The sequence below is a fragment of the Mytilus trossulus genome, chromosome 2 (genome assembly GCF_036588685.1).
Source record: "Mytilus trossulus isolate FHL-02 chromosome 2, PNRI_Mtr1.1.1.hap1, whole genome shotgun sequence".
Lineage (NCBI taxonomy): Eukaryota > Metazoa > Mollusca > Bivalvia > Mytilida > Mytilidae > Mytilus > Mytilus trossulus.
In genome coordinates, this window is record NC_086374.1 from 1,584,937 (window position 1) to 1,610,252 (window position 25,316).

The 25,316-nt window shown below is 31.9% G+C and overlaps 1 protein-coding gene across 4 annotated transcripts in view; it reads right to left on the bottom strand.

The window, feature by feature from the left end:
* Positions 1–24,611, bottom strand: part of LOC134706219 (putative sodium-coupled neutral amino acid transporter 11) — a 57,465-nt gene extending 32,854 nt beyond the window's left edge. For 2 of the 4 annotated variants that reach the window (XM_063564956.1, XM_063564959.1), the window contains exons 1-2: positions 22,058–22,171; positions 4,170–4,475 (exon numbers count right to left, since the gene is read on the bottom strand). In XM_063564956.1, coding sequence (XP_063421026.1) covers positions 4,170–4,220 — 51 coding nt within the window. In that variant the 5' untranslated portion in view covers positions 4,221–4,475; positions 22,058–22,171. Of the gene's footprint in view, positions 1–4,169; positions 4,476–22,057; positions 22,172–22,943; positions 23,024–24,372 lie in introns of those variants that run through there. The other 2 variants (XM_063564955.1, XM_063564957.1) reach the window with 2 other exon arrangements.
* Positions 24,612–25,316: the final 705 nt, after the last annotated feature.

Below are 25,316 nucleotides of genomic sequence, written 5' to 3' on the forward strand. Positions count from 1 at the left end.
CTGCTTTTAAAAAACTGTTGACAAGACCAAACCAATTATTATTTTCACAGAATTCTGAAATGCTGTATCAAATACATGCACATGAACATTAGAAATCTGTTTGATTTATAGTGATGAGTTAACTCATATATCATAGGTGAAACTTTCAAAAAACATATTACATTAAAAAAAAAGAATGATTTTTATATTAGTGTACGCTTTCACCATTAGACATAATGTTGTAACTATACATCATGTGTGTTTACACCAATGGTTGGCAGGTATTCGCCATATTAAATGTTCCTGGTGTAATAGTAAAAATACAGAAATGTCTTTCGGAAATATGATTCCATCAACAAAAACAGTTTAAACTTTTGTTTTTGTCCATAGATTTACGAGTTTTTAACAGCGGTATACTACTGTTGCCTTTATATATTTAATAATCTATATTTTGGAACAAGACCATATGCTGACTTTGTGTTTTCCCCTCTGTATTCAAAGGGTGCACACGTTGCCTTCCTGTGCACAAGATTGGTGTATAAATTCTAATCTGAAGAACAGTGAACGTTGTAAATATCACAGAGTAGATGGTCGTCATTTTTATCTTCATCAGTGGCTGCGTAATTTGCGCATGGGAAATTTGAGAAGTGAGCAACACTCACTGGCGTGGCGACATGCAAGCTGATGTTTTACGATAGCAATAAAAATAAGAAATTTGGTATGAGTGCCAATGAGACAACTCTCTTTGAAAGTATAAATGTGTAAAATTAACCATAAGAGGCCTACGTACGGCCTTCAACACGGATAGTAAAAATAATGTAAACAGAAAAACCAACGGTCTAATCATTTGGAAAAAAATCAAGAAAGGGAGTATAACGTATGAAACAACAACCACAGGACAACAGGTTCGATCCTGACTAATGTATATAAAAACCGATAATTATTAGATTGTAAATCAGTTTAAACTGGCTCAAGTAAATCATTCGATATTGTTCATTATTGTTTTGTGTTACTGATATTTTTGTTCTACTAGTATCAACTACACAGCTATTATATAGTTCAGTTCTATTTTAGGTATTAATTTTTAATTTCTTCCCCAGATTAGCATTTATAACTTAGAGAAATAAAGGAAATGTTGCCTTCTTCTTTTACATTTATTCAGATATCATAAAGTAAATGAATAGAAAAAAGCAACATTTAATGTTATACATTTTGATTTGTTTCTGAAAGAAAGAAAAATAGCTATACTTCCAATAGAATTTTAGTTTTGGATAATAAGTTTAAAATGGCATTACAGATGATTTTTTTTTTAAAGATAAGAAGATGTATGTCAGAATTCAAAATTGCAGTCTTCCCTAACCTTTTATCACCCTTATATTAGTTAAATATTCTTAAATACAATAAAAGGTTGTTGGAACATCATATTACAATCAGGAAAGTAGTAATATTGTGAATTCCCCCCCCCCCCCCAAATGAAATATCATCAGAGTAGTTAATTTCTTCACGTCTATTTGACTTTTGGTGTTAATTGTGACCAAACTTTTGATTGATGCAGCATTCATTGTCTAAGTGGGCTACAGCCAATAATACAGCGTTGATATTCGTTTTTAAATTGAGCACTTCAGGGACTACAATTAGTAGTGTATTGTATCGATATGATGTAATTAATTCTACGATGCCTGTTGTACAACTACCATTGCCTTAAGATAGTTTGATTCAATACAATATGTTTGCAATAGCATTTTCTACGAACGTTGATTTCTCTTTCTTGTTTTTTTTCTCATTCGGAATACAAATTTAAAACCAGCATTTCTCAACTTCCGCCCTCTCATCTCTTGGTTAACCATAAAACATGTAATTTTTGTTTACAAATCATTGATCAGCAGCTTCTGAATGCCAACGCTATTATACAATTGAAAAAAGAAAAGTTTGAGTTGTCATTTAAACAAATTGAATGTGAGTTAGAAGTCTTATCAAATTGTCTCCGATTTATTGCGCTTCATCAAATAACTTCATTTCAGTGATACATTTATCCAATCTCATTCTCAACGATTGGCTTGATACGGTTTACTTGATGGTATTGAGCTTCTGGAAGCAATTAGATAACGAGAATTTAATCTACAGATTCTTCTCTATCACAATTTATAAACAATCGAAATTGTGAAGGTGACTCGAAACGATTGTTTCATGGTGTTCGATTTTTTGTCAGTAAGCACGTTAAATTGACAAATTCTTGACAGTAAATTTGCAACAAATGTGTGATATATCTTTAAACTGAACTGCAATGCAGATACGTATGTACAAGGTCTAAACAGTCAACACCAGTGTAGGACATTTCAAACTTGTCATCAAGTTATCTTGAAGGTCACTAAAGTATTTCAAGGTTTGACTGATGTATAGAATTAAGATCGTCCCTGTATCTTCCTCGGACCGGCAGTACAGTCTTAAAAAAGTGGAGCGTTCGTTTGATTGTGCATTATTTATAAATTTTGCAGCCATAACCGATAACGGTCTCAGAACTTTAAATTCGACGCATCGTATTGAAAGAGTGACATGTTCTGTGCCGGTCAACGAAACCCTAAAACCACTCTTTGTGGTCCCATTACCATATGTGACCTCTTACAAGGCTAAATTTTGGTCCCTTTCTTGCATAACACCATTTTTATTGGTATTTAAAATTCAGCGACTTTCAATCCTGTTTACTCTTATGTCAGGACCAACATTTTCTATCAATTCGTCCTAGACATGCCGGTGAAATATTTGCCACTGGATGTACCACTTAAGTATAATTTTCAGATAAAAGATAAAAATATAAATAAAATTCTGTATCAACTAATAACACTAAACCATTGCGCTTTTATTTTTTAAGATACAGTAACTCTGACATTATTGCAAGTTGAAGACTCTAGTAGTAAACACAAGAGTGCACACACTGAAATGTCTCGCCTTCTATACTAATCAATGATATTATGTTGATAGTACTAAGTATACTGCTTTATTAAAAACTGTCACATGAACTTATAACATTAACCATGAAAACTAAACAAAGACCAATGAACCATGAAAATGAGGTCAAGGTCAGATCAACCATGCCAGGCAGACATGTACAGCTAACAATGCTTACATAAAACAAATATAGTTGACCTATTACTTATAGTTTAAGAAAAATAAACAAAAACACAAAAACGTAACACTGTGCAATGAACCGTGATAATGAGGTCACCGTCAAATAAAACCTGTGCGACTGATATTAAGATCATAAAATATTTCCATACACCAAATATAGTTGACCTATGGCATATAGTATTAAATAAAAAGACCAAAACTCAAAAACTTAACTTTGACCACTGAACCATGAAAATTAGGTCAAGGTCACATGACATCTGCCCACTAGACATGTACACCTTACAATCATTCCATACAACAAATATAGTAGACCTGTTGCATTTAGTATGAGAAAAACACACCAAAACAAAAAAACTTAGCTATAAACACTGAACCATAAAAATGAGATCAAGGTCAGATGACACCTGCCAGTTGGACATGTACACCTTACAGTCCTTCCATACACCGAATATACAAGCCCTATTGCTTATAGAATCTGAGATATGGACCACCAAAACTTAACCTTGTTCACTGATCCATGAAATGTTGTCGAGGTCAACTGAAAACTGTCTGACAGACATAAAGACCTTGCAAAGTACGCACATATCAAATATAGTTATCCTATTACTTATAATAAGGGAGAATTCAACATACAAAAAATTTGAACTTTTTTTTCAAGTGGTCACTGAACCATAAAAATGAGGTCAAGGACATTGGACATGTGACTGATGGAAACTTCGTAACATGAAGCATCTATAAACAAAGTATGAAGCATCCAAGTCTTCCATCTTCTAAAATATAAAGCTTTTAAGAAGTGAGCTAACGCCGCCGCCGGATCACTATCCCTATGTCGAGCTTTCTGCAACAAACGTTGCAGGCTCGACAAAAACGAAAGCACTTCAAAGAAAACTAGACTGAGCACCACAACGCCTTCCAAACCCTAGTTAGTAGTACCAGAGTCTACTCATCTTACAGAGTCAGAAACGAATTGAACAATTAAATTATTGTTAACATGGTATTTGTTCGGTCTTTTGGTAAATGCAGGATAAAAAGATTCATAGTATAAAAAGTTTAAAAAATCTTACCTGGCTCCTACCGAGAATGTAAGAATCTTCAGATGCTTTTGTGGACGTCATATTTCTATATGAAACTCTCTAATCACTATGGCATTATATGCAATGCATTTAAATATTCCAATCTTGTTTCATTCACCGACTTCAATAAGCGTTAAACGGATATTATCATTAATTCTGGCTGAAGCAAAAGATTTTCCTGATTTTGAAACAGCAGACGATACGATCAATTCCCTATTTTCAAGACTGTCAACTACTCTTCTATAATCCAAACTCTATCCAACGAATACAACACAACACTGATGATAACTGTCCTTTCTGAAAGAACAGAAATATTGATTGGAATAATTATTTATAATAAAATAACAGTGTGACAAAAACTTTTGTCCATATCCGGGCGGGAAAAGGTAGGTGGATAGCCACCACTAGAAGATGTCAATAGTAATTATTGGTAGAAAAATCGGTAGGGATGTTTAACTATTGGAAAACCATTAATCGCGCTACTATGTATCAATATCAGATTTTAAATACCATTAATCATATTGCATCCTGATTATTTTCAGTTAAACGAATCTTCAATTCTTATTAATATACCGTAATATATTCTAGGCGCTAGAATTATCATTTAAAAAATCTTCATGCGTATGATTGTGTATACGTTTCATTATTTTCTCACTAGAATAGCAGATATCTTTCATATTTGTTTCTTATTTTGTTGTAGTGGCAATTAATATAATTCAATTTGACTTGAACATTCACTGTATCAAGTGTGAGTTTTTTTTTATTTTGACTTGTACCTTTACACTAGAAAATAAAAACAGCAAAAAAGCAACAAACGGAAAACAATATCAAAATGCACATGTATAATGAAATGAGAATGTTTACTAATTGCGTTATCTATATTTCGATACTATTTTCGTTGCATGTCAAGTAATATCCTTAAAATAGCCAAAATACTTTTCTATTTAGTATCTTTTGCAGTTTACACACACACACAGATATTCATGCAGTCCAACTTCTATTCCAAATTATATGTGCACTGTCACGGAAATGAAATCATTTGATCGAATTCTTTAACCAAACATCTACACCTATTTCTTTTATCCAGAAAAGTAACGGTCACGTTGTTTCTACACGGAGCTCTGTGTCTCAACTGTGATCGCTAAGTGCAATGTTGACTGCCAAAAACGTAGCCCATTTATCAGCTGAGGCGACGACCATTTGATATTCGGGGGGGGGGGGGGATTTGTTTTTGATCGGTTATTTATTTTTATAAACTAAGAGAACAGATTATTGAAGCAAGTTTTTTTTTATCAAAGCAAGGGACTGATTATTCATTTTCACAACTATGTTTATGACATTCGAAAACATACAATTTTTTGAAAGGATTTGTTTATCATTTAATCAGAATGAATCCTCCTCCTATGTAGAAATGAATCTTTTATATCCCCAACTGCGTATTGCATACATACATAGTATTAAAGTTTGTTTGTAACTAAATGTGTCTTTTAAAATTATTGACAAACATATTTTTGAAGGGTTTTGGAGCCACTGATGGCTTAATAAGCTGTAGAACAAATGATGCAAAATCATGCTTTCTGGATGTTTCGAAGACCCTTTCTTAATCTGAAAATGCAAATTTTGTTTTAATAATTTTTTGACAATATGTTGGTCTCAAAGCAAAATGTATAAATTCAGTGTAAGACTTAAGTTTCTAGGGACAACATCAAAAGACCAATGTGCATGATAAAGCAAAAATGGAATTCTGACACATACATATTGAAGTCTCTGGCTTTTTTTCTTTTAAACTCATGATCAAATTCATAACAAAATTACTATATTACAAAAGGAATGCAACACTAACAGAATACAGAAGGGCAATCAATGAACAAAAGACAAATAAATAAGAAACATTGATTCCGAAAAATCAAGGCTACTTCTGAGGGAAAACAGAACTTGCTTCTTGCTAGGCACTCGCCGTGAACACAATTTGATATGGAGACAAGCGTTTGGTTTTAAAGTTTCCTGCATGAGTCCTTTGCCTCAATGTTGTTACGGTCATGTTAATTAAAATAAAAGTGACATAAGGTTTCCTGAGACTATATACCTCAAGTTAAATGAAACCAATTTTCAGACATTTGAAGTATATTTACATAATATTTTTACTTTTATTATTAAAAAAAATGGGAAGTGTTTCCCGATTTTATTAGGGGAAAAAGATGAATTCATGAAGAAACTGGTGTCATCTCATACTTTCGATTAGACCTGCTGAGTTATCTATTTTCAATACATTGCAAGTCAGGTAATTTTATTTTCAAACTACCACAGAACAAACCATTTATTTTTGTGATTATCAAGGCTGAGTTATTTATTTTTAAAATCCTCCTGCCCCCCCCCCCCCCCCCCCCCGAATATCAAATGGTCGTCCCCTAAATACGGGAAAATGAAAATATAAAAAAAAATCTTACCAGATTATATTCTTAATCTTGAAGAAACTTCTGTTTAAGTTTTGCAAAACTGCATGAAGGTATGAACAAGTGAGATATGAAAAACATTATTTTGAATTTTTTGCGCAAGATACTACTTTGATCACATAAATTCCGTGTGAAGGGTTCACTAAAAAACACAAATTAAATATTGACGCTGCCTACGCCGATGATATAGTGAAGAATTGATATGTCTCGCTGAAGATACACAAATTATGATTGAAATCCTTTGACAAAATGTAAGTGTCACAATTTAGGAATGAATATGCAACCCCCATTTACAAAATCCGCTGAAAGATAAAGATTGAATCTGCTTCTTTAAATACATTGAAATTGAAAAAAAAAAAAAAAAAAAAATATTATTGTCTGAAAGTACGAGACAATATTCAACAATTCAAACATTTTTTGATTGCAAGTAGTTAAGCGCAGTTGGGCGTAGATTTGTCGCAACCCTTTTTCTCGCCTTATTTTTGTTTTAAAAATAACACTTATAGCAGACACCGACTTCCTACTAAATCATGAGACTACATAATTTTTTATTTTGCATATGACTTTCAGAATTACACCCATCCCTTACAACATCACCACACCACAGGCCCATGTTCTGTACACTTCTACGCTACTATATACTGGTATTCATATAATTAAAAGATCGTTCCATATATTAGTTAGGCCTAGTAACGTTTCAATTTCCGAGGAAATGTTATGCATGTTACTTGTCTAATAGGCAAGGTGAGCTAACAATATTAGTTTTCTGAATAACATAAATAGAAACTGTCGTGGGAATTAATCTTTGAAAAACGAATTGGAAATACTTATAAATCGATTGCAATGAATAATAAATGAAACAAGAAACTTCAGAAATAGTAATAAAACAAATTCTACAGCTTTCAATAATATGAATTGTAAATTAATATTAATAGTCCAATGCAAATACAGTAATCAATGTGGGAAAAGATGTTGAGAATTTTTAAACAGGATTTAAAAAAAATAATTATGATACAATTTACATATAGACAAGGTTGGTTTATTTTTCATGTTAGAATTATGACAAGGTTCGTAAAACCTGTTAATTCCTGGTAAAATATAATGTAATCATTGTTTTAACAGTTTCTATTTCGTAATCTTAGTCTATACATATAGACTTGCTAATTCCTGGTGAGCTTTCAGAGTACAAAATTGCATTATGTGAAAAACCCAAAAGGAGAATAGAATCAAGCATGGTATACCTTTCAAGTCGCTATGATATTTGTTATAGATAAAAATTAAGCAATTTTCTCATACATTTATTATTTAGTACCTTTGAGTTTTGATTAAATACCTTACATCTCTAATTTGTCTTTTGCAGACGAAACGAGAGGCGTAAAAGTTCATACTCAACTAAATTATAATATGAAGCTTCGAGATATTTGTAATTTTTAAATAAGAACAGTCGATTATGGTGCAAATTTATCTGGCAACTGTTTTTATTTTTGATAAAAATCATCAAGACGGAATTAAATATCATCAAAAAGAGAAAGTCGAGTACATCTTTTTAATTTCAGACGTGTTTGAGTTGAGTGTTTTATCTTGAACAGAAAACAATTTGTTACATCATCTCCCTACAGATTATGTCATTTTTTCTATAAACTTAGACTACAGGGTTAAAATGGTTACATTAAAACAGCACAGTACCAAACATTAGATATATTGGTCATATATACCTTGCTAATGAGTCATGACAACAGAGAAGGTGTGTTTGAATATTCATTTTGTACTAAAAAAAATTGACAACAGACTTTTCTTTTGGGTCTTTTTTTTGCATAACTTCATAACACTATTTACTATTTGTTATCTGAGGTATAAACTCTTCAACCTACCATAGTCTTCCTTACCACAAAACATTTAATTACAATTTATTTATTTTTTTTCAACTTTCGGATATTCCAATGACAATCGATCAGACAATATTTTAAGTTGATAAAAGGTCTTAGCGTCATAAAATGATGCTTAAAAGAGCTATACGATACATTTTCTCTTTTAACTACAACTGTCATGTAAGAATGGTAATGACTTTAAAGTTTATGAATTTATCGGTTTTTAAAAGCTTAAATGACAGCACGTCATCGCTTCAATGGCTTTCATTTTCACGATTAAAAAAACAAATAGGTTGCGAAATCCAGAGATAATTTTGACGAAGTAGAATCCAGACTGTTTGTAACTTACATGAACATCGAAGAAATAGACGCGAGAAAAAAACAAGAATACACACGATGAAATTATCGCCTACTTTACTGGTCATGGTTTTGGTTCGGTATCTATACTATTAAACGAGAAGACCTCATTTTGGGTGTCGCTTCTCTTCTTTCCACAATAAATTAATCTTCATGCCTCTGTGTCCTATATGTACAGTGCATAATCGCATTTGTCATCCATTCATATGATTATCCAGATTGAGTTATTTTGGGAGAAAAACGAGAAAAAAGGCGTCCGGATATGTTTCCGTCATTGGACGAAATTTTAAGTCAGATTAGACTTCCGGTTTGCGTTTTCTGTATACTTTTAACATACATATATACTACCAATAAAGTGTATTTTCTGTCTGATATCCGTCATTGGACGAAATTTTAATTCAGATTAGACCTCCGGCTTGCGTTTATTGTATACTTTAAAACAAATACATATACTAGGAATAAAGTGTATTTTCTGTCTGATACCATTTTCAAGTTTACTATCCACGGCGGTCACAGAGTTTATTAAATAGAGAGTGTCTGTATAATATATCAATGACCGCCGTGGATCGATTATTAAACTGAAAATTGAATTTAAAAGAAAATACACTTTATTTATAGTAATAAATGAAGCAGGACCTTTTCCGGACGTCGGGAACGGGTGTTTTTAAGACCGAAATATCAGGATTGACCATTTTGGGATCCGAGATTTCTTTTTTCGAATTTCAGGATGTCGAGATTTTTTACTTTATATTAAATTCTGAACCTCGGGATTTCATGTTCTTAAGACCGTGATATCGGGATCAGGATCCCTCCTGGTGCGATCCCCCCCCCCCCCTTTTATGAATGTTCATGATATACAGATAAGCGCTAACATTATCCATGTGTCATTAAAATTAACATTATCCATGTGTCATTAAAATTAATAGAGAACTAACCAAAAAAAGGATTTCTTTTGTCTAAAAAAGAAGGAGCCGGGCTAGAAAAACAATTATCCTGTCCCAAATTACCTATGACTTTTGATACCTTTTCTGAAATTCTCCAGTCATTAAGTGTTTTACAAAAAAAGAAGATGAGGTATGAATGCCAATGAGACAGCACTCCGCAAGAGACCAAAATGACACCGAAATTAACATTTTAAAATCACCTTACGGGCTTCAACAATGTGCAAAGCCGATACTGCATAGTCTGATATAAAAGACACCGAAATGACAATGTAAAACAATTCAAATGAAAATACTAACAGCCTTATTTATTTACAAAAAATAAACGAAAAACAAATATAAAACACATAAACAAACGACAACCACTGAATTACAGGCCCCTGACTTGAATGTTCATAATATACTTCATGTATGTTCATAATGAAATTAATAGAAAACAAAAAAAAATAGGAATTTTGGAAATAAAGAAGGAGGGTTAAAAAAAAATTTCCTGTCCCAAAGTACCCATTACTTCTGATACTTTTCCTGAAATTCACAAGTCAGTAAATCTTTTACCAAATTCTTCCTACAACTCTTTACATACTTTCAACCACGCTCTAAATGCCCGCGATTTCGCGGGTGTGTTCTAGTTTTGCTTTATAGCTACATTTTTAGTGGTAGGTTTTGGGAAGCTAATTGCATTTTACATTCAAAACATTTGTGATAGATCACCTCTATGGCACGCCGTTTTTATATTTATTCAAATTTGAAGATATCTTATTTAATTAACAAGATATCTTATTAAGTGTTAAGATATCTTTAATTTTATAAGATATCTTATTTAATTTGAAAGTAAATAAGATATCTCTATTAGTTTATAAGATATCTCTATTAGTTTATAAGATATCTCTATAAGTTAATAAGATATCTCTATTAATTGATAAGATATCTTATAAAGTATATAAGATATCTTACTTCTTTATAAATATATCTTTTAAATACATACTTTATAAGATATCTTATTAATTAATAGAGATATCTACGGAAGCCTGGAGCTGCCTTGTGTAATTGTTTATAACTAAACCATATTTGATAATTATTGCGATAATGTTTTGTATATTGCAAAATGACGCCTTATTTATCGCAATAATTCGCTGTATCTAACAACAAGGCACTTTATTTAGCGCAATGATTTGTTAAATTTAACACTAAGAAGACTTAATTATCGCAATATTTGCTATATATATACCACAAGTCGCCTTATTTATGGCAATATTTAGTTATATCTAACAACAAGACGTCTTTGTTATTGCGATGATTTTATTGTGTAAAAACAGTACCACTTAATTAACGCGATTTACGATTTTTTTCGCTTTAAATTTCGGAAGTTAAAGCTAAGGCATCATAATTATTGCGATAGCACATTTCAAATTACATATGTAGCGTGAGCAGCCATTCAACGGCCATTTTCGTTATGATCAGCACCCGATCAACCAGACCATATTCTCCAGTATGAATCATTTGTTAAATAATTTCTTCATTTGACTAGAGGAGACTAAGTAGACCTACATTCAAAGGAAGCTACCCCTCATTCTGAACAATGCTTTTGGTAAGTAAATATTTCATGTTATTAACATAATAGCTACTGTTTGTTCTTTTTATACCACCCACTTGAAACGTGTGGGTATATAGTAATCGTTGCCCCCGTCCGTCTTTCCGTCCGTTATGGTAGCCATGCAGGAGGTACCAATCTTGTATCTGCAACTCCGAGATCATCCTTGTCCATTATACAAAACTTAATAAAACTTTCACAAATTCTTTAAAATATAATGCCTCTGTGCACCTTTTATTTCATATATTGATTGAAATTTATATTTTTGGGGTTTGCCATAGCAAAACATGGACTTTGCCATCCCTTATCAAAGGGTATTCATTCCTTATTCGCAACTGCAAGATCAACCTAAACAGCTGAACAAAACGGACGGACAAACGACAATTATATACCATAATAGGTCCGTCAAAATTTTGACAGGCGTATAAAAAACAGTTCAACTACTTTTTGACAAGGCGAAAAGGAAAATAGAATCGTGAAGTCAGTAAACAATACTTATTTTAATCTGAACATGCAAATTGAATATTATGTTATGTATTTTACATTAGACATATTCACAGAACAACACCATCTATTATGAGAGTCCCAGAAACTATAATAGATGACAGTTTTCCTACTAATTCCACGTGTTTCCGAGTCATAGTAAACTCGAAGTAGCCTACAATGCATTGAAGTTCATTGAGTCGATTGGTCAGTATTTTAAGGCCATATCAGTCTTCTGTTTTTGGAAGTTACTACATTTTTACTATGTAAAATATTCTCACGTCAGAAAATCTAGAGTTCCCGACATGTTTATAACAGGCATATATGGTTAACCATATCAAATCATATACAATTTTACAAGTGTCATCAAATAATAACTTTGAGTAGTGCTTTCTGATCCAAAGGGAAATAGATTAAATAAATTGTTTAGTTCTGATTCAGCCTAAAAGAAAGAAAGGAAAATGATCAACTTTAGTTTTTACACCTTGCATGCATATCAAAATGAGCAAAAATACAGTTTCTTTACATTTGAACAACTAAGAGCATGAATTATTTGAAATAGATTTGTATTGATCATGACTTCGCATGGTTTTATTTAAAATGTTTTTAATTATTACTTTTATGTAAAAAAAATAACTATCACAGAGGAAGTTAGAAATAAGCAAAAATAAAAAGGGGCGGATGTTAGTCTGGTCAACAAGGTAACTGTGATTAAGAAACGGTTGAAAGTACAATCCAAATTTTCCACACAAACCTTTCTTTAATCAACATTAACATCGTGATAGAATTTCAATATGATATGTTTGGTAGAACAAAATAAACCTTAAGTCATTTGCATATTTCAACATTTATTTACATACTACAACATTAACCTCAAAATAAGACCTATAAAATTGGCATTGAAGAAAAAAACAGTTTCAAGAAAGCACGTACGAGTTCGCTAGCAACCCTTTGTGGGTTTTTAATTTGATAGGTGACTTTTTGTTAAATATTTGCTTGTTTTGAGATTGTGACACAAGTATGACTGCTATACCCATATTGTGACTATTTGACCTATTATGTCTGTTTTGTTCATACATGTACATCGTTTTATATATAATGGAATTTGATACGACTGTCATACAAGTGAGAGGTTTAGCACTATAAAACCAGGTTCAATCCTACATTTTCTTCATTTGAAAATGCCTGTACCAAGTCAGGAATATGGCAGTCTTCCATCCGTTTGATGCGTTTTGTCATTTGATTTTGCCATTTAATAAGGGACTTTCCGTCTTGAATTTTCATCGGAGTTCAGTATTTTAGTTTCATTTGATAGGATAACGTCATTAATTTTCATGGCATCAATTGACAATTGATGTTATGATAATGTACACACAAGCGCATACGATACATGGCAGATTTTAAATTTATGATTTGAGTTTTCTCTCAGTTTCATAAGAATGAAGATAACAATATTTATTTTAAGCTACACGGCATTAATTGGTGATTTATAGATCGCAAATACCCGTTTACTAGTCTGCCAACGCGTTGCCAGTAAAGTTAATTTGCGACCATCCAATCCCGAATTACTGCCGTCGTAGCTTAAAATATAATACAGTTATCTACTGATGAATATCTTTGCATACATTCATTTTGATCCAATCTTTAAGGCTATCTGAACATCTTCCCCAAGTTTACTATACATCGGATAAGACCATTTCAGTGGAACAAATGCAATAAAATAACAGTCTAAAGTTCTAAGTTGTACACTTTTATGTTTCAGATGGTAAGAAATGTTGAATGTCCACATGGTATACCTGACGTTATCTACTACCAACCTTTTATTTACGATAAATATGACTGCTCTTATGAATTGCCGTGTGACATAGTTGTATTGGATTACTTAACTGACGTAACACGGATGCTGTTCTACCTAGAGGCACTAAAGAAGAATTTAGACAATTAATAAATACTCTCACGTTTTTAGATATCGAAGAATTTGATGTCATTGAAACTCCAACACAGGCCAAAGAATTGTTCAACTTATTATCAGGCGTAATATCACAACATTTGTTAAATCGATAAACATTTACAGATTTAACATATATATATAATTCATGATAATTGTCTGTTATGTCACCATGTTGTCGAATATATGGACCCGAATATATGCGCGCATAAGCTATTTGATCTGTTGATGCAAAGAACAACATTGAAGTGCATGATGTGTACATACTAATTTTCTTGTTTTTCGTTGATTATCATAATGCTTCTTTTTTGTCAGAATCGATGTAAATATTGAATGAAAATGTTCTGTTGTATTTAGTATTATATAAATAGTAAAGAATAAATGGCTTCTGTTTCTTTTAACAAGTCTTTCCTATGCCCGAGTCATCATTAAATTGATAACAGTTCGTCACATTTAAATATGACATATTGGTCTATTCCTTCATGATGTAGCTGAGTATCATTCAGTCATTTTTCATATCTGTTACAATAACCAAACACTTTTCCATAAAATTTAACGTTAGATTTAACAAAATATTAAGTACAATCAAATCTTATTTAGTGTCAACTCAACCAATCCATTTCATGCTTAATGAACTGGACAGAGTGTAGCTAAACTAAAGAGAAACAAATATATGATACATCATGTCTGTCGCTCACGTCACTGAGTATAAAAGGGGGCAGTTTTTCACATACACCACGATATTTGGAAGGTATATAACGTCACAGTACCCGAATTGCACCGAGTACCAAAATTGCACCTACTAGTATTCAACAAAAATACTGAGGAAATCCTACTTGTTTTCTATGAGTCTAAACCCTTGGTATTTTTCGGGGTATATGTATGATTTGATACAATACACGTCATTCAACATTGCTGAACATATTTAAATATACAAAACCAGTAAAAATCAACAGATTTGTTTTTAACCGACCCTCATTGTCAATTAAAGATGTAAGTTATGATATAAGACAGTCTTAATTGTATATATGTTTCATCCATTTATTTCATGATCGATGAGATCAATGCGTTCAACGTAACAAAACTTGACTTATTCAGTGAGATGCAAATATCTGTTTAGCTGCTTTTCATTCGTCTTTAGAAACTAATGTAAACAGGTAAATGCATGAACAAGTCGAGAAGAAGAGAAACACGTTTGCTTCTCATTACAATGCCGATTGGTTACTAAAATATTGAAAAACAAACGTAACAAAAATCAAGAAACCTTTATAAAGTTAATTCAACGTCTTTTAATCTATGTTGTTTTATGTCTGTTGGTAGATTAGTGAAAGACCAATTATTCAAATGTTTTCTTAACATCGGAATGGTGAATATTCGTGTCAATTCTTTTATATTACTGCACAATAAAACATACTTTGGTTGTATGTAGTCTAACAAATCTTTAGATTTTGTCATTATCCACTTTCGATTCCAAGGTATCTAGGGCATGTTATTGTAGTTACACAGTAGATAAAAGTTGGTATTGAATTAACCTGGCAAATGAATTGCCAAGAGTCATATTACTAGTACCTAATGTTGCTTTATTGTTTCATAGATTTGTCTGTTTAAACCGTTTTAACTATTTATGGTTTTTTTTTCAACCTGCACATTACACCTGCAAGCAGACATCTATAGACTTATTAAAGAAAACATATCAAGTTTTACTAGGAAAACAAGTTTGGACACAGTTCAGAGTGGATAGATTGTTTGAATGTTTGCCTGTGTTTTCTTAGAAAAAGAGTTCTCTCCTTTATTCGGCATTAAACTGTCCTATGTTCAACTGTAGCAAAGTGACACTCTACCTCTGGCCTTTGTTAGTCTTGTATGATTTTTAATTTTAGTTTCTTGTGTATAATTCGGAGCTTAGTATGACGTCCATTATCACTGTACTAGTATACATATTTTTTTAAGGGCGAGCTGAAGGACGCCTACGGGTGTGGGAGTTTCACGCTACATTGAAGACCAATTGGTGGCCTTCGGCTGTTGTCTGCTCTATAGTCGGGTTGTTAACGCTTTGACACATTTCCCATTTCCTTTCTCAATTTTACCTGTACCAAACACTAAAATTTGTTAATTGTGTTTTTGTTTCTAATAGTAAGTTATATTGTTAAAGACTGTCACGTAGGAGACGCTAATTGCATGCATTACCAAATGATTATTATAAAATAACTGAAATTAAATGCCAGTTAAAACAAAAAAAGGAGAGTAATACATCAGGTGCTTTTCGGTATGATTTTGTTTAAATTTACGAGATGGTATCTGATAGTATATGAGAACCTACATGCATGAACTATTTTTGGGAGAAATTGTATTTGCTTATACAGGAAATGAATGAGTTATGACCGGAGCGGGCCCCCACTTAGACATTCAATTGGCCCCCATTCATGTAAATTTCTGGATCTGCCACTGAGTTTGACAAATTTTTGTTTCACACAAAATACACTTGCATAATGATGGACTAAGCTTAAAGCAACGCAATTTACTAATACACTTACAGAAAGAACTCATGATCAATACAGTGATATACTGAGTACTGGAAATACACGACATTCATGTACATTAGTCCTTCCTATTTAAACCACAACTATGATTTAGGTAGCACTCCACAGTTCGGTGTGTAGTTTCGCATTTTGATCACTTTTTCAAATATAAGAGCTAGAGTTCAATAAAATTCTTTTTTGGATAGCTGATGATTGAGATGCTTAAAATAGCCTTCATAGTGAACATCAAGAGTATATAATGTATGAAATGTGGTCTGTTTTCTGTATGACAGTCTGTCTTTGCATATCCAGACCAGGCAATGGTTTGTCAATTATTGTAATATTTGTTTACAACACCCATTTTTTATTTGATCATTGGGTAGATTATTGTCAACAGTTTCTGAAAAGGTATCACTCAAAGGCATTGAACTTCTAGTTTGATTCAATTTTTGGGGGAATATGTGACATTTTCACCCTTCCTTTTGCAATATGTTACGTAAATAAATGCAAAATGTTCCCATGGATATACAACAGGAATTATATTTCACTCTTTTAACTTTTGAAAATCAAATCTATGAAAGATACATTTGAACATGTATAACACAAACAGCTAGGTTAATGTATTTGAAAAATATGAATAGAGGATAATGAAACATTTTGTGGTTCAATTTTGATTAATGTTTTTCTAACTGTACAGTGCTAACTTGACATAAATGTAAAACTACGTGCATCAGAAGTCCAGCAAAAGACATGCAATTATCATATTATATGTTCGTACTATAAATAAACATTCGATTCAAAGCAAATAATTGTTCAATAGGAAAAATGCTTGTCAGCCCAATCGTACAAGTTAATGGGACTTGGTATGGTGACCAGTGTCCTTCTGTGCGAAAACCTTTCGGAGTATCAAGTTACAATAAAGATCAGTATTGCTTAGTTTCAAAGCGGGTTTAAATCACATCACATCATGATCATGATTGTGTTCACTGCCATATCGTACAGACTTGATTGTAAATACTAGTAATAAACATATGAAAAGCAATAACTTTCCTTTGCATACCTTTGAAACTCAATCCTTGTCACTAAATAATTGAAAACATACATTTACTATTACGTTTACCCTCCTCTTCTCCCCTTATACGATTTAAAAGTTGAAACACTTCATTGTTTTGGTCCCCCTTGAGAGTTTGACTGTGTCATGGGCAATCACACCACATGTTCTACTTGATTTTGTTATACGTAGACATTATCTAACAACCACATACATCATATACGGAATGCAGCTTGCAACCCAAGAAACCAAATACAGAGTGAGACTGTGCTTAATAACCACATACACCCTATACAGACCGTATCTAACACCACAGACACCATATACAGACTTCATCTAATAACCAAAAACACCATATACAGACTGTAACTAACAAACAGAGACACCTTATATATACAGACTTTATCTTACTACCACAGACACCATATAAAGACTACATCTACCTACCACAGACACCATATAAAGACTACATTTAACAACCACAGACACCATATATAAATACTACATTTAACTACCACAGACACCATATAAAGACTACATCTACATACCACAGACACCATATAAAGACTACATTAAACAACCACAGACACCATATATAAATACTACATTTAACTACTACAGACACCATATAAAGACTACATCAACCTACCACAGACACCTTATAAAGACTACATCTACCTACCACAGATACCATATAAAGACTACATTTAACAACCACAGGGACCATATATACACAGACTTTTAACTACCACAGACACCATATAAAGACTGTATCTAACTACCACATGCACCATATATATACAGACTACATCTGCCTACCACAGATACCATATAAAGACTACATTTAACAACCACATACACCATATATACACAGACTTCTAACTACCACAGACATTATATAAAGACTGTATCTAACTACCACAGACACCATATATAGACTACATCTAACAACAACAGATACCATAATTAGACTACATTTAACAAACACAGTTGGATGGAGAGTTGTCTCATTGGCACTCACACCAAATCTTCCTATACACAGACACCATTTATAAACTACATCTAACAACCACAGACATCATATAAAAACTAAATCTAACCACAGACACCATATCTATAGACTTTATCTAAATACAACAGACACCATATAAAAACTAAAGCTAACAATAACAGATACCATGTAAAGACTAAATTTAACAACCGCAGACGTCATATATATACAGACTTTAACTAACTGTCACAGACATCATTATATATATGAAGACTACATATTACAACCAGAGACAACATGCATATATATACTACATCTAACAACCACAGACAACATCTTATAACCACAGACACCATATATACAGACTGCATTTAACAGTCAGAGACACCATACATACAGACTGCATAAATGTGTTAGTAGAATAGCCTGGTGGTTAAGGCAAACATGTACTTCTAGCGCCCCCATAGACTTTTATCTTGTTTTTGAGCGAAGGGTGTCACCTAAGGTCACCTCTCATAATCCCCTTAAAACCCGTGTGCATTCATGCGGAACCAATAATTTAATTCTTGAATTCTTGATAATTTTTTCGTTCTTTAGTTCTTTTCATCTGGCCCACAGGCTTTTCTTATCACTTGGCGTCGTCCGTCGTCCGAAACCTTTTACAAAAATCTTCTCCTCTGAAACTACTAGGCCAAATTTAACCAAACTAGGTCACAATCATCATAAGGGTATCTTGTTTAAAAAATGTGTCCCATGACCCAGCAAAACAACCAAGATGGCCGCCATGGATTAAAATAGAACATAGGGGTAAAATGTATATTTTGGCTTATATCTCTGAAACCATAGAGTTAAATTGTTTATCAGGTCAAGATCTTTCTGCTCTTTATAGTCAATTTTTATCAATTTTCTTAAAATTTTGTAAATTGTTACAAAATATCTTCCAATGTTATTACTGGGCCAAGTTCATTATAGATAGATATAATTGTAGCACACAAATGTTCAGTAAAGTAAGATCTACAAACACATCACCATCACCAAACCAACAATTTTGTCATGCATTTATCTGTGTCCATTGTTTAATATGCACATAGACCAAGGTGAGCGACACAGGCTCTTGAGAGCCTCTAGTTTATAGTTAGTTTAGATGGCAGATGCTCATAACAAACATGGTGTCGTTTAGTCTAAATTACATTAATAAATTTATGAATGAAAGATATACTAGAATGTGAGCAGTGTTTTTAAATGATTTTTTTTGTGGATAAATATAAGATCTACACGGACACAACCAGTTGAGGTATTCTAGGGAATGGATTATGACTGATGATGTTTAACTCTACTTTCAACACTATTGTGCTATTTCGTGATACTAGTAGTCGGTTTAAATTTAAAGATGAATTCGGAGGATGGGAAAGGGAAGAGGGCATTATTATTCATTTTAATATGTGGCCAATTATGTCTAATTTTTAAGCTCTTAAAAGGCAACCATATATGAAATCTCCTATCTTCCAACCTAACAAATGAATAAACTTAAAATGGTTTTCCCCTTTATTAACAAAAGTGTAATTTGATTGACTGTTTGTTTCAAAATTTAACCCCCAGTGAAAAATATGTCATGCTTGTTCAGGAAAACAAGACTTTAAAAGTCAGATTTATAATTTAAAAACAAAGAGATGTGATATATGTTAATTTAAATATAGAGTGGTTTCAAACAATAAAAGAAAACTTTCACAATGGCAAAACACGATACAGTAAAGTGACTAGTCGTCTATAAAAGGCTTGACATGAAAAGTGGGACACAATTTACACACAAATAGCTGGCCAAATTAAACATAAAAAACATTTAAAAAACATGAACCACCGCAACCACTAAACTACAGGTTCCTGGCTTGTGCCAATACATACAGATACAAGATACAAGGGATTTATAAAAAAAAAAGAGAGAGAGGGAGAAAAAAAATCAATCTAAGAAACGTCTGGTATACGTTGTATACTTGCATATAGATCCATGATTTACAATGAAAGATTTTATTCAAAGTATTCAAGTACTGAACATCGGATGATCACAAATTCTTGTGATTGGTCAAAAGCACATGTCATAGAAGACTATATCTCTATATCTGAAATTGAGGTTAATGTAAACAGGAGTTGATAGACAGTCTGAAGTGTGGGAATATATATGAAAATCAAACTCTTGCGATAACTAAGTCGTCTTATTAGTATGGCGATATATAAGGTGTCTAGAGCAAATCATTGCGATAACTAAGACGTCTTGTTGTTAGATATAGCGAAATATTGCGATAAATAAGGCGTCATGTTATTTATAGCAAATAATAACGATAAGAAAGGCTTCTTCTGTTCAAATATAGCAATGCATTGCTCTACATATGGTGCCTTGTTGTTAGATATAGCGAAACTATTGCGATAAATAAGTCGTCTTATTACATAAAGCAAATTCTTGCGATAATTAAGTCTTCTTACTGTTACATATAAAAAATCATTGCGCTAAATAAAGTGCCTTGTTGTTAAATATAGCGAAATATTGCGATAAATAAGGTGTCGTATTGCAATATTCAAAACATTATCGCGATGATTATCATAAATGGTTTAGTTATAAACAATAATACAAGGCAGCTCCAGGCTTCCGTAGATATCTTATAAACTAATAGAGATATCTTATTAATTAATAGAGATATCTTATAAACTAATAGAGATATCTTATTAACTTATGGAGATATCTTATTAAGTAAATAAGATAATTATATTATTAACTATATAAAAGATATCTTACATAGTTAATAAGATATCTTATAAATTAATAGAGATATCTTATATTTTAAATAAGATATCTTATATATTTAATAAGATATCTTTATAAACATTTTAATAAGATATCTTATTTAATAAATCAGATATCTCAATTAATATATAAGATATCTCATTTTGTTATTAAGATATCTCATTTTGTTATTAAGATATCTCAATTAGTTTATAAGATATCTTATTTAGTTAAGATATCTCGAAATTGAATAAATATGATAACGGCGTGCCATACACCTTCCCCTCTTTTGATTCTTACACATGTATGAATTAATGAACATAGACCGTTGGTTTTCCCGTTTGAATGGTTTTACACTAAAAAATTTGGGGCCCTTTATAGCTTGTTGTTCGGTGTGAGCCAAGGCTCCGTGTTGAAGGCCGTACATTGACCTTTAATGGTTTGCTTTTTTCAATTGTTATTTGGATGGAGAGGAGTTGTCTCATTGGCACTCATACCACATCTTCCTATAACTATATAGTACTAGATTGTCAGATTTTACGATATTCGTCACAGGAACAAACACTTGTGTTTGTGTCAATGATCCTTGATTCACCGTAAGGTTTTATCGGTATATTCCATTGAAACACACTTTTTTTCAGGACCATTATTTATCAACTCTTATACTTGATCGTGTCCGTAAACCCACGATAGTGAGGGCATTCGGTTTTTTATTCAAATAAATAGTATTCCTAACAAGCTGCATTCTAAGTAAGACTATGCAAATTATTCGTTCTTAATTTCTTGTTAAATCATGTTTAAGAAGTGAAGTGTAAAATTATGTTGTTTCTATTGAAAATTAATACCCAATTAAGCACCTTATGAATAACCAATGAAAATCAATGAAATAAGATAACTGTACCTTGTATGGCAAAAAATATTTTCCATTTTTTAATTATGAATACAAATATGAATCACACCATAAAAGTGGAAACAAACCATGAGTGATTTAAATGATATCTAAGTAACATATGGTAAAAAATCAATGTATCTAAAAAAGTGAGGAAAATGTAAAGGTTAATGGTATTTTAGTTGTACTGTTACTACATGTGTTACACACCAGCGTGTAATAATCGACAAATATGGATAATTGTGTAATCTAGGGAGCTATATCATTTATTTATTTCTAACAACGCATTTATCTAAATATTGGTAGGAACATTTCAGAAATCAGAAAACACGTGATAGATACTTAATTCTTATTGGTACTTTGAAGAAGTATTAATCAAGTTCAATGTGAACAAAAATTGTTTTACATTGTCTAATATCGGGGCTTTTTATAGCTGACTATGCAGTATGGGATTGGTTCATTGTTGAAGGCCGTACGGTGACCTGTAGTTGTTAATGTTTGTGTCATTTTGGTCTCTTGTGAACAGTTATCTCATTGGCAATCATACCACATCTTCTTTTTTATAAGAACTTTCTAAGTTTAAACAAATTAACAACAATAAATACCATGAACAATCACTAGTCTACAATCATAAAAATCTGACTGTTAAGCAATTTAAAACTTTTAAATAAGTTCAAAGATTTTTTTCCATGTAACAGTGTAATGTAATAAATATATGTTTAACAAATAAAAATATTACTTGAATAAATCTGTTCTCATTGTACTTTCAAAAATATGCTTGTATTATAAAGTTTGTTAGTCAACATGTACTTAACGACTCATAATAATCAGACATATAATCTGACAAACAAAAGAAGATAAAAGCTGAATAAGAAAAAGTAAGGACATTAAACCTTACCTCGCACTATGTGCAAAATAAAATTGAGAATGGAAAAAAAGGTCTTTGAAATAGTACTACGTGGATAGATTCATATTCTCATGATTATCAAAACTATACCTGTAAAACAAATTAAAAAAAATGAAATATGTGTTTTCTTAATTGACCCACCTTGTACACGATTTGTATTCATAACTTAATAAATTATCGTTTCCTTCTTTAAATTGATCAAAATTTCGAAAGCATTCACAACGGAATAACATTAACGGTATCTCTATTTCGGTACCATATTCGCATATCGACAATAAAAGTCTCTTCTGATCAGTGAAGCTCGTGAATAAAATATTTGAAAATCCCGAATCATATGAACCTAAACAGACTAAAAGTTTTAGCCTAAACCAGAAAAGGATCACTTGGATCCTTTCAAATCGTACTATATATTGTTTTTCTCAAAAATCGTTATAGTTATTTAAGAAATCACTCAGTTAGTATATGTAGAGGGCTACGAAATAGGTGCTTGTGTGATACAATTTACAAGGCTCTATCTACATAATTCACGTATTTGAATATAATTAGTATCATTTGAAGTACAGCTATATAGGAATTTATGTTTTAATTCCGGTAATCGCTTGTAGAAATTGTGTGTAATATTGTTGATAACGATGTCATTTGTGATGCAATTTAATGTAAGGACATTTTACCAAGTTGTAGTTAATACATATCGAACATTATAGGGAACGTGTTTACATGTTTATTAAGTCCTTAATGTTTTAAAAAGGTTATAAATATACTACTGAGTCAGGGAAAATAAAATATATAAATTAAAAAATGTACAATGAAGTATATAATGTATAACTGCAGAGTCGTTTTAAGATTAAGACGTGTAATTATTGTTTTACATAAACAAACAAAAATTAAAAAAAGATAGGGTATGATTGCCAATGGGACAACTGTCCACAGAAGACCAAAATGACACAGCAATTAGTGACTATAGGTCACCGTTCGGCCTTACGTTTCAACATTTTTTAGTCTCAGTTGTGTTCTGTGATGCATGTTTACACAGCTTATTCTGCTGGTGCCCAACTATTTGTCACATTAACCAATTATGTTTTTTAATGATGCTGACCCAATTTGTCAACTTAAACAAATTATAAACAACTGTGATACAAATTAGAAGTTTACACCGATTGACCAACCATTTTCATTAGAAAATACCTGTATCAAGTCAGGAATATGGGATAGTACGTTTCCATTCTTTTATTTGCTTGTCAGTTTTTCTGGACAGCCCCGGCCCTTTTAGATATACCTTGAAAGTGCGGTATATTTTGTTCAATTTTGTTTAACTTTTTGCAATGCAATTCAACGTGATCTCTTAGTTATATATGCCCTCTTGACGAATCATTTAAAGTTTTTAAAAGTATAATTGCAAAAAATACACATATTTACTAACCTTAACCATAGATGGCAACATATATATATATAGTATATCCTGTTTCCCCTTATCACTAAAACCAAACGGAACTGGTCGCTAAATAATGATCACTTCTTATAAGTCATTGTTGTCTGTTTTATGATGGAAATCCGTTAATATGTAAAGAAAATAAACACTCGTGACGTAACAAGATATAAATTTAGAAAATGTTCATTCATGTGAAAATGGACTGATTCAAAGTCCTCCATTTATGATCTTTATCCATGCATATAAAATTTAAATTTAAAAACAACTTTAGTTGAAATCGGATGTATTTTTGATATTTTTACTACATTTTGATAGAAATTGGATTGGTACGGAAAACTTAAAACTAAAATTATCAGTGTAAATTTTAAACGCTACACGACATTCAATACAATATCTATATGCATAGGTAAGAAAATCAAACGTGGCAGATATTCAACCCTTTCAATAAAAAAAAAGTGATTTACCTTTTTACAATGAATGAAGGATTTGTTTGAAATAAACTTTGAAAAACAAGGTGTACATGTTATATTATTTAAATGTCCAGAATTAAAATCCAGAAATATGAAAATAAATAAATACAGCTGAAAATCATCAGTAAAAATTCCACATGGGTCAACTATATCGATGCTTTTTTTTAATATATTAATATTTTCTCTGAAGTCGCCTGTTCTGTGTCAAGCTCTATGGACTGCGTGTTATTCGTTGTCGTTTCTGTGAGTCTGTTGTAAGGCGAGGTCGGTTGGTGTGGAATTATGTACTGTAATATTTTGGGTAATTCCGGAGTTGCTGTATAAAATATAACAACTTATATGATTTGTCGAAAGACATTATGCCTTATCAGCAGGTTATATTTCTATTTTGATCTTGCTTTCAGTACATGTGTGCATTCTTTTATACAGTATACTTCGTAATTTGTTTCTTTGATTTTTCTATCA